This window comes from Saccostrea cucullata, unplaced genomic scaffold (assembly GCF_032062105.1).
Source record: "Saccostrea cucullata isolate Sc308-1 unplaced genomic scaffold, CSIRO_AGI_Scuc_v1 ctg13577, whole genome shotgun sequence".
Lineage (NCBI taxonomy): Eukaryota > Metazoa > Mollusca > Bivalvia > Ostreida > Ostreidae > Saccostrea > Saccostrea cuccullata.
In genome coordinates this window covers 1-10107 of record NW_026920711.1, presented here as the reverse complement: position 1 = coordinate 10107, position 10107 = coordinate 1, and the positions used below count along the sequence as shown (strand labels likewise).

At 34.2% G+C, this 10107-nt stretch overlaps 2 protein-coding genes across 3 annotated transcripts; one reads left to right on the top strand and one right to left on the bottom strand.

The window, feature by feature from the left end:
* Positions 1-497: 497 nt before the first annotated feature.
* Positions 498-5270, bottom strand: LOC134256200 (uncharacterized). 2 transcript variants are annotated; one of them, XM_062738853.1, is made up of 6 exons: positions 5183-5270; positions 4556-4704; positions 3512-3620; positions 1725-1982; positions 1429-1503; positions 498-1242 (listed from the first exon to the last, which is right to left on the bottom strand). In XM_062738853.1, the coding sequence occupies exons 2-6, from the start codon at positions 4619-4621 to the stop codon at positions 1040-1042; spliced, it is 711 nt and encodes a 236-aa protein (XP_062594837.1). In that variant the 5' UTR covers positions 4622-4704; positions 5183-5270; the 3' UTR covers positions 498-1039. The 2 variants fall into 2 exon arrangements, with proteins under 2 accessions (XP_062594837.1, XP_062594846.1); XM_062738862.1 differs by having other exon boundaries at positions 4556-4665; positions 5183-5238.
* Positions 5271-5523: 253 nt separating this feature from the next.
* On the top strand, positions 5524-9934 carry LOC134256190 (uncharacterized; the record flags this gene model as incomplete). The annotated part of the gene is made up of 6 exons (XM_062738841.1): positions 5524-5574; positions 6684-6837; positions 8524-8617; positions 8950-9077; positions 9576-9718; positions 9889-9934. Coding segments are annotated over exons 1-6 (576 nt in total), but the record flags the coding sequence as incomplete, so codon positions are not given.
* Between the last annotated feature and the right edge of the window lie 173 nt (positions 9935-10107).

Sequence of the window (10107 nt, the reverse complement as noted above, 5' to 3'; positions counted from 1 at the left end):
TACTTTCACAGCTTCTTTATTACATTGTGCCATTGTGCACCTCCAATTTTACTTTTTGATTTGTCACTATTTTGGGTGTCCCAGAGCAGATACATGTAATTAAAACTGATTATGAATACATGTATTTACAATTTTAAAATATTGTCAAGAACTTTGTATTACAAGTATTGACTTGGGTGTATGCAGGATCTACAGGAATGAGAACTATGGAAAGAAAATCCTTTAAGACTAGTGCATTTGCTTTGTGTCATTGATGATAACCTAAATGTACTAGTATCCTTGAGGGCACTGTATACATATATCTTGTGATGACCCTGCGTTTTCCTTTAAAATCATGTCTTTGCATAAAACCACAAAATGTTGAACTTAAAAAGTTTGTTTTATGTTTAAAATCAGAGGTATGAATGAATTTACCTGCCACGTGACACGCATAACAGTTTAAGACATAATTAGAATATACATAACTGAAATATATCTAAAATGAAAAAAACTTTTGTAAAAAATATTATGTAATAGTGTATCAAATGTAACAAAATCAAAGAACATGTCTTTAAAAAGACCCATAATAATGTTCAGGTTTACATACACACAAGCCATGAGTGTCAGTATGATAATTAAACTAATGATATTTAACGTGTATAATAGACATATCATAGCATTTTGTGATTCAGAATAGAACATAATTTAAAGTGAGGACATTAAACTGTAAAACATCATATAAGATGTGAAAAAATGCAAATGTAATGCTAATTTTTAATTTTAAGATCCATATCTACATGTATTTCTTTTTTGGCTTAAATACAGATCACTTTGTACATCTCTGTATTATAATTCGGTCTTGTTTCCTTTACTTCCAAGTTTCAGCATGTAAAGCGAATTTTATCCAGCAGGGCTTTACTTCTACAAAACTGGCTGATCATGAGTTGAAAAATTCAAGCTGAACATTCACTAATCAGATAGAAAAAGATTCCTGATTTTATCACATACAGGCTTCAAATCACCAAAAAATAAGGCACAAGTGAGATTGTTAAACCCACTGTTAAGGTTCAAAGTTCACTTGTATGTCCTTAGGGTCGTTGACCTTTGACAGAGCTGTTGTCAGGACTCCCACTGTGGCCTTCTTGCCATTCTGTTGTTTCCATTTTGTAAACATGTGATGTGCCACGCCCCTTATCCCCTCCTCCCGGAAGTACTGGATATAGATTTGTTCCAGGTCAGTGTCACTCACGTTCAGGGTTCGACCTGTGAATAACAATACAGACTTAATCAACAAGCTTTAATACAGACTCAAATTTCTTATGTTGATATAAACTTCATTTACTAGAACTTCATTTTACAGGTCTATGTATTAATGAGACAAACAAAGTGCCATTTACAATATATGTGTAACATCTCACTAGATTTCTGCAGACAACTTATTTATCTTACCTACTCTGCGCCATGATTTACCAATCATTGTGGTAGCTCTTCTAATGTCCAAGTCATTGGCGAGTCTTGTGGAACCTAGGAATATACATCAAAGATCATACAGGGCATTTCAAATCGTCAAAAATATGGCATCTGGAGAAAAAAAAATCACTGTTTTGATATAACCAAATAACAGAGCTGTAATTGGGTGGGCACATATGACCTCTCTTCATTTTCAAATCTTGTGAAAACAATGAAAATGTATTTAACCTGCCTTAATCACTTTATTTGTCTGTGATATATATTGAAATAATTACTGAGTATCTGTTGACAGATGTCGGTGATTGGTTTAGCTGCCTCTCGTGGTGGATCCTCCTCCTCCCAGTCTGACGAATCAGAACTCGAGTCATTCCGTCGTCTCCCTCGAGAACGTCCCGATGTCTGGTTTACCACCATCACATTGTTGCTTCCAACTTGGACATTTTTAGAATTGTGTATATGTATTGAAGTCTTTTTTCCAATATAACCTTTTTCAATTTTGATTGAGCCATCCTTGTTTATCTTTGTCCTTGCACCTAATCAAAGGAATTCAATGTTACATGAAATATAACATAAAATACAACCCCCCTTTTTGGTGGGGGAGGGGGGAATACAAAAAATAAAGACATCGTATTTGTTATAAACGGTGATTCAGGTATACAATATAGATACAACTGTTCATTATGGAAATATGGAAAATTTCACCATCACTGTAAAATCTTTTATCACTTGAATTTAGAGGATTGTGTCTACATACTGTGAACATCAAAAGAAAAAAACAGACATTTTACCTTCATTATGTTCATATTATGATGAACAATATATATTATTACCTAATCAAGTGAATTTTGTTATTTTATTAGAGATTTAATATTTTCATCTATTCTGTATGTGTTTTCAGTTTTTCTTATCTTTTCAAACCGATCTATTGACCGGTGAATAGACAGCGCGTTCTATTGACCGGTCAATAGACCACGCGTTCTATTGACCGGTAACGCAATTCGGAAAAAAAACAATCCGGGTTTCGAATTTAGTTGTTTGTAACAATGCACAGACATGGTAAACAATCATCTCCCTATTTGATCTTTCGACATTGGTTTTAAAAATCGTATGATTTCAATGGTTGGGTATTTTATTTAATGAGAGTTACTTTAATGAATACACTGTGGGACGTTGAGACCGATCCTTCGGTGAGACCTATAAACCGAGGTCCCGTGTAGCAGTATAGGTGCTCTGCTGGCACGAAAAAGGTCCCTATCCACCGGGAAATGGTGGCATCTCTATAAGAGTGAAAAAATATTCGAGAGGAATGTAAACAAAATCTATACAATCAATCTTTAATTAATATTACAGATGCACCATATCTAGGTATAAATTTACAATATGGTACGGGATCCTTTTGTACTGAATATACAATTGTGAACTTTTAATACGGAAAATAAATTAGGTAATAAAACAATTATTTAATGCCTGAGCAGTCAATAGACCAGAAAATTTTCCCCTCGGTGCAGGGAACAGCTCAGTGTGTTCTATTGCCCTCGGCCGCTGGCCTCGGGCAATAGAACACACTGAGCTGTTCCCTGCACCTCGGGAAAAATATTCTGGTCTATTGACTGCTCAGGCATTAAATAATTGTATATTATATATATAGACAAGCATATAGCTTTGTACACATAAGACTCCATATTACGAATATGGAGCGGTATTTACTACATGTAGTAAGATTTTTCATTGTGTACTTTATACTTATGTAAACATGTATTAAACGTTTCCAAATTAACAATTAACTTTATCATATTGATAACTTGTGAGAAATGTTTTCAATCTTTGTTATGACTGTCTGTCACTGAACTCCATGAAATGTATTTATATCACTGTAACATTATACAGTTGTTGACAGGAGTCTCGGGAAACAGTCGATCTGTTGGACCGGAGTGCAAACTGTTGCCCAAGGCCTACAGTGGAGTGTAATAATTGTAACTACAGTGGAGTGTAATAATTGTAACTACAGTGGAGTGTAATAATTGTAACTACAGTGGAGTGTAATAACTGTAACTATACATACCCTCTGCCTCCTCGCTCTCTGAAGTAAACTCCATGCCAGGACTGGCCCCGAATCCCCTGTCATTCATTCCTCCAGTCACCACCTTCACGTGTTTCATAGCCTTCTCCACCTGGTACAAAAGGAAGGGAAACTGACATTTACATACAGGTATCCAACCACAAAATAACATGTTCTTTAAACACATGATTACAAAATAAAAGTACATATACCTGTCTTTATACACATATATAAACACATGATGAATACATTAAATAGTACATATATACCTGTATACAATAAAACCTGTTATAAGCAATTCAATGGGACCTATGAAATTACTTTGCTATATTCGTAATTTGTTATATTCGTATAAGGAATTGGTTAAATTTATATAGCTGGAGATTCAAGAAATTTCGCTATATCCATGAATTCGCAATATCTCTGTTCATACAAAACGAGTTTTACTGTAGGTCTTTACACATATATAAACACATGATGAATATATTCTCAATACATTAAATAGTACACTTACTAGTGTTGTTACGATAGTCGCCGACTATCGAAAAATCGTCGTTTAAAGGCCCAGATCGGCGACAATCGATTGTAAATATTATCATCGATAGATCGCTATATTTTGCAAGCCGTATTTTTCAAGCTGATGAGGTTTAACTTTTATATTATACCTAAGGGATGTCACTCTAATCGGCGGTAAACAAAATGGCGAGCGTGCATGGTGAAGAGGTTGACGCCGAATTATATCCATATCCTGGTGCAACACGATCTAAAGTTTGGATTTTTTGGCTTTCGGAAAAAGGGCGATGGGCCTCCATGCAAAAATAATTTACAGATGGACTCGGTTATTTGTAAATTGTGTAAAAAGTCGTATGCCAATAAAGATAAATTGAAGTTCGCGGTCACATGTCATGGAATTCTACTCGTGCTGAATGAATAAATTTAACCTATTTTAATAGTTTAAATTATCGATTATATAATCGATTGTGTTCTTCCGATTCAATTTGATAATCGATAGTAAAATTTGTCCAATTTTACAACACTAACACTTACCTGTCTCATGGCTTCGGCCACAGTTCTCTCAGCATCTACTGGCCTGTGTTTGTTTCTTTTAGACATACTCCAATATATTTCTCAGCATAACATTTCCATCCACTATATGCCTTACAAGACAAAGCCTATCACAGTTATTTAACAGCTTCCTGTTTTAAAAGAGAGTTATCATATTGAGAACAGAAATCTGTATTTCCTTACAACAATATTCAGATATAATCTCATTCTCTTCAAAGCATTATAGATAAATATAAAATTTTAAGAGTAAATAAAATTTTAAAAAATAATAAAAAAAAATAGTGAATTTAACCATTTCCTTTAATTATTAAAACAAGTATTCATCATGTCTAAAAGAGGGTGGAAAATTCAAATGATATTTAGCTCTTAAAAGTAAAAATAACACAAGAGTAACTGAAACCAGACACTCTGTTCACAAAAAATGATAGTGGGGTTCATTATGGGGAACTACGGTTAATTTTTCAATGCAGCCATAGTATGGAAGAAGTTCAGGCTTAATTCTTATCATACTTTCACTTCTCAAGGTTCAGGAAAACGTCTCTGAACATGGTATTTTTATTAACACCCCCCCCCCCCCCAACACACACACACAGGTTAACGACAGCTTACCAAACAATCTATCTGAAGTTAATTTCTTGGGTGACCGCGTTAGAAACTTTTTGTTCCCGATATTCACATTATATATTTTTCGATGTCTGAATACAGTGATGTTTCGACAGGAATTTCCAACTTCCAGTCAGTGTTAGGAAGAGCCTAACCAATAAAATCCAAACGCGCAGACTTCTTAATTCCGGATATATATTCAAAAAAATAAAAGAAAAACTTTGCAAGTATATTATTTTGAGTACAGAGTAATTTGAAAATAATATTGTTTCGTCTACTGAAAAGTACAGAGATTATTTTCTCTATGAATGAATCAAAAAGTTGTCTTTTGTTTTAAAAAAAAGTTAGTGTTTGGTTTTGTGTGCTATGTTGATAATGTAAACAAAAATGGCCGACAGGTATGTCAGCAACGAGATGATGTTTTTATTTTAATTTTACCTGTTTGTATCGAGTGGTTTAGTTCGAAGTGTAATGAGAAATCTTTTTTGTTAATTTAGGGGTGGGGTATCCTTGATTTTCGTCAAAATCCCATTTATGGTCAAGTTTTATTCTCTAAAGAGAATAGGTCAAGTTTATGTGCTTTGGATAAAAGGTTCTCTCGATCTCTCTTGTTTTTGTTTATCAGCTGCAGAAATAGTTGAATTCGTCAATCAAAAACCATGAGAGGGTTGTATATGATTTTAACTATATTGTTGAAATTTAACTATATAATGATATAAAATATTCTACATTATCATAATGATCTGAAATTGAACTAGAGGTACTGTTAGCAATGAGCTCAGTAAATGATGCCCCCGCCTCCCATATCAATATAATGGCGTCCATGTTTTGCTGTGAGAAACCCAAAATATGTGTCGGATCAAAATGTAAAATAGGAGGTGCACAATGGCAATATGTAATAAGTTTCTGTGAAAGTTTCATCAAATTTCATTCAGTGGTATGAGAGGAGTTGCGGATAAGAGATGAGTATCCCAAAGCGTAACAGATGGACAGACAGACGGATGGACGGACATACAGACGAACATACCGATTACTATATACCCTCCCGCTTTTGAAGCAGGGGGTAAAATAAAAGAGAAAGATCTGTACAGAGTCAGTACCATATTATTTTTTATATTTTTTTATCTTTTACTATATCGCACTCAAATATATTATATTTGAGTGCGATATAGTAAAAGATAAAAAAATATAAAGAATTACCCGGTAGGTCAAATATTGTCAAAAACATTCCTTCTTTAATTTGTTTATAAACAGTTTATATCTAGAAGTGAGATATGAACGAGAGCATGTGATCAATTAATGTATGAGGTAATTGAGGATCTGTTTAATCTCAGTGAAATTCGTTGAGACTTAATATTTTGGACTGATATCTCTTCGAACATGTCAAAGAGACATCAGTCTAAAATTACTCTCAACAAATCTGACTGAGATTAGGATCTTATCAATCTCTTCAGTATAAATGTGACTAGTGTCATTCATCGTGAAAGTTGAATATCTTCTATTTTAGGGAATCCTTGCAAACGGAGAGTACACAGAGCCAGGACACTGAGCAGACAGGAGACACTAACCAATCCCATGGGGTCTCCGCGGTGCCGCTCACGGTTGTGTCTGCCTACAAACACTTACGGGAGTCAGGGGAAGGCCCACACAATGTTCCACAGGTTTTATCAAACAACAGCATTAAGAAAAAAATTTACATTAATTATTCTTGAGTCATAAAGTCATAAGAATGACTGCACTTAAGCTATGAGAGTTGGAACCTTTTCGACTACCCATTTTAAGCTTAACAGTACAATATATCGCTAAATTAATCTATGATTAATGTGCAAGCATATGCTCTTTATATTTAATATTTCTAGAATTTTTTGTCATACATATTTCTATAGTTACAGAAAATGTAATTGAAAAGAACATGTAAAAGCCTTAAATTCCGGAAATTTGAACAGGACCACTTTCGAATCTAAGGTATCCGCAAATAGGCGGAGTCATTTAAACCGCATGCAGAGCTATTTTGGCGTAAGGCGTACGAAATTAGCGTTTAAAGTACGCCTTACGATTTCTCTCTATATTCTTCCGATTTCAGGTTTTTCTCGTTCAAAGTTTATAATATCGGTATTTTCATAGCTGGCAGTCTATAGTTTCTACTATTATAATATATTCAGAATTCTCACAATGCTTGCTTGTATCATCGTTTCGGTTTTAGTAGGCCAATCACATTCATGCCAATGTTTTAGAGTAAACAAGATGGAAACATGCCTCAGATTGCATGTCCATTTACACAAAAATCTTCAGCGACAGGGGGTCAAGGGGGTTCCTAGACCCCGCCTTACTATTTGTCATTTCAGAATGTTGGCAGCTCTGCGCATGGTTGTGGAATGTAAACATTAGCACATATGATTTTTTCGCACCACGAATTTAAATGGAGAAGAGAGAGATCTTGTTGATTTTATGGTGCACAATTATTAAATGATTCTAATGTTAAGGGATGGGGTAGATGTCTCGCTCTACAGACCATAATACAGAGGCGACATAAGCCTATACATGTACTTACTATTGACACTGTCAATACCCGAATTCTTTCAAAACACCCCTAATGTAAAGCATAAAGTTATATAAGAGACATATTATCTTCAAACCCTATTAATATTTGCGCAAAAATATCCCATAGTTTGAAGTTGGAAGTATGATAGATACTGTCACAACAGAGACTTAAACACAATGAAATGTTCAATGAAAGCGTTAGCGTATCGAACAGCAGAATGTCACGTGATTAAGGTGATTATAATATCAATCGTTGATGCACGGTGACCGGTTAATTTAGTAGCTATCTCGACCCTAGTTTGGGGACATTTTTTTAAAAATTAGATATGAGCCGCAACTTGGCCAACATTGTCCTTTGGATATGTATAAGTTTAAGTTAAAATACACATTCTTTGCATATAAGAAAAATGGCCAAGTTGCGGCTCGATGTAAACAAAGTCATTGAAAACTGGTATGCATATGAATAACAATAGAAATGAGACAAATCTATTATACCCCCGTCTCAAAAGCTAGTGTCGCTCGGCATTGTTTAATACTTTCATGTTATATAATATACCAAAACCTGCTCTTAAGATATTGTTTAATACCTATAAAACATAAATTGAATGAATTTTGGAATTTTATTTTGCGCAAAACACCGGGGTCCAACTCTCATAGCTTAAGTGCAGTCATTCTTTAAAGGCAAGACCAGACTAAATGTGCATAATTGTTGTCACAGTAATAACTTAATTGTATGCAGAATCAGCTTTCATTGACTACGAATACCAGTAAATAAAATATTAATAAATCATTATCTGTTTTATTAGCTTCCTTCCCACAGATTCCAGTACTCTGTGTGGCATGACCTGAGGGAGGCTGTTCTTACAGGGACAATGCTGAAAGCCCCCAGGGTCAGAGAAGGTAATCAACTGTAACAATTACCAACACTTGATGTGTAAGACCAAATGTGTCAACCATTGAATAGGCATTACAGACTTGGGAGCAGGTTTTGCATTAATCCTCAAAATGACAGGGATCCTGGGTCCAAAAAGCTGGGTGATTCAGACAACAGTGAGACACTGGAGGGGGGGGGGGCTGTTTCTTACACATTTTCTTTTAACAATTGTTTTTATGCAACTTTCAAGATTTTATTAACTTCCTTGAATCAAAGTAAGAGTTTTTTAATTGATGTGTTAACTTTCTAATAGAAATTTTAAGAATTCTGATTTATAAAAGTTTTATTTTTCACTAAGGTCCCCCAGAGAAAGATAAAGCATTCTATAAAATGAAAGATGAGGAAGACAAAGTAATTCACCATACTCACACAGGATCGACGAGGGATGCTTACAGAAATACAATGGAAAACTGGGAGAATGCTACGGTACATTTCCACTGTTACAAAGAAATATATTCTTCATAGTATTAATCAAGGAGGGGGAGGTAAAAATTTTTAAAAATCTGCTGACTTTGATTAAGATTGGCAGATAAGTTTTAAATGTGTTTGTATAAAAATACTAATTTTCATTTTCTCCCCCCCCCCCCCATTTTTTTTTCAAATTTAGTGTGATAATATAAGAATACTTGCACAATATGAATTCTTATATTTTTTATGAACATATCAAAGAATTCATGTTTAGTTCTTATAAGTGCACCAAATTTTAACGATTGATGTAATTATATATACACTAACAATGTTTATGTAATTAAATGTTTTTATTTCTCCTCAGACTGTCAGCCTGTGTTAAATGTTTTTATTTCTCCTCAGACTGTCAGCCTGTGTTAAATGTTTTTATTTCTCCTCAGACTGTCAGCCTATGTTAAATGTTTTTATTTCTCCTCAGACTGTCAGCCTATGTTAAATGTTTTTATTTCTCCCCAGACTGTCAGCCTATGTTACCAGGAGTTACACGACTCGTACCAGAGATCCACATTTAATGCCGTCCTGGGGAGACTACAGATCGTCGAACGTCTGTATCTAACTGACAACACCATACAGAGTCTTAAAAGGAAGTCCTTCCCTAAGTTAGTTCTCTCTCCATCAAGAACTCAGTTTTGATACATTTTTGTTAATTTTTATTGACAGGACATGTATTGTCAATCAAAATTTTCACTGTTCTTCAGATCTAGAAAAATACATGTAGTATATTGAGTTGTGCAAAAATTTATACTACTTAATGCTTTTTACATTTCAGATGTGAAGTGTTGAACCTGAATCATAATTTCATATACTCCTTCTCGGTAATTGCTTATCTTTTTCCCACTTGAGTCTCCCCACTAATTTTTATAATTTTTTTTAATGCATGATTATCAAACTTTTTAGACTTCCGAATTACCAAATAGATTTATTCATTAATTTTTTTTTTGGTTGAATTATTCAATTCAAGTACATTAAAGAAATAAACATTTAAATG

What these genes read in the sequence shown, in the direction of transcription:
- LOC134256200 (XM_062738853.1), bottom strand. Translation starts at nt 4,621, where the DNA reads ATGTCTAAAAGAAACAAACACAGGCCAGTAGATGCTGAGAGAACTGTG. An exon ending in CATCTGTCAACAGATACTCA is followed by an intron (nt 1,504 to 1,724) that starts GTAATTATTTCA and finishes GTATATTCCTAG; the next exon opens with GTTCCACAAGACTCGCCAAT. An exon ending in TAAATCATGGCGCAGAGTAG is followed by an intron (nt 1,243 to 1,428) that starts GTAAGATAAATA and finishes TGTTATTCACAG; the next exon opens with GTCGAACCCTGAACGTGAGT.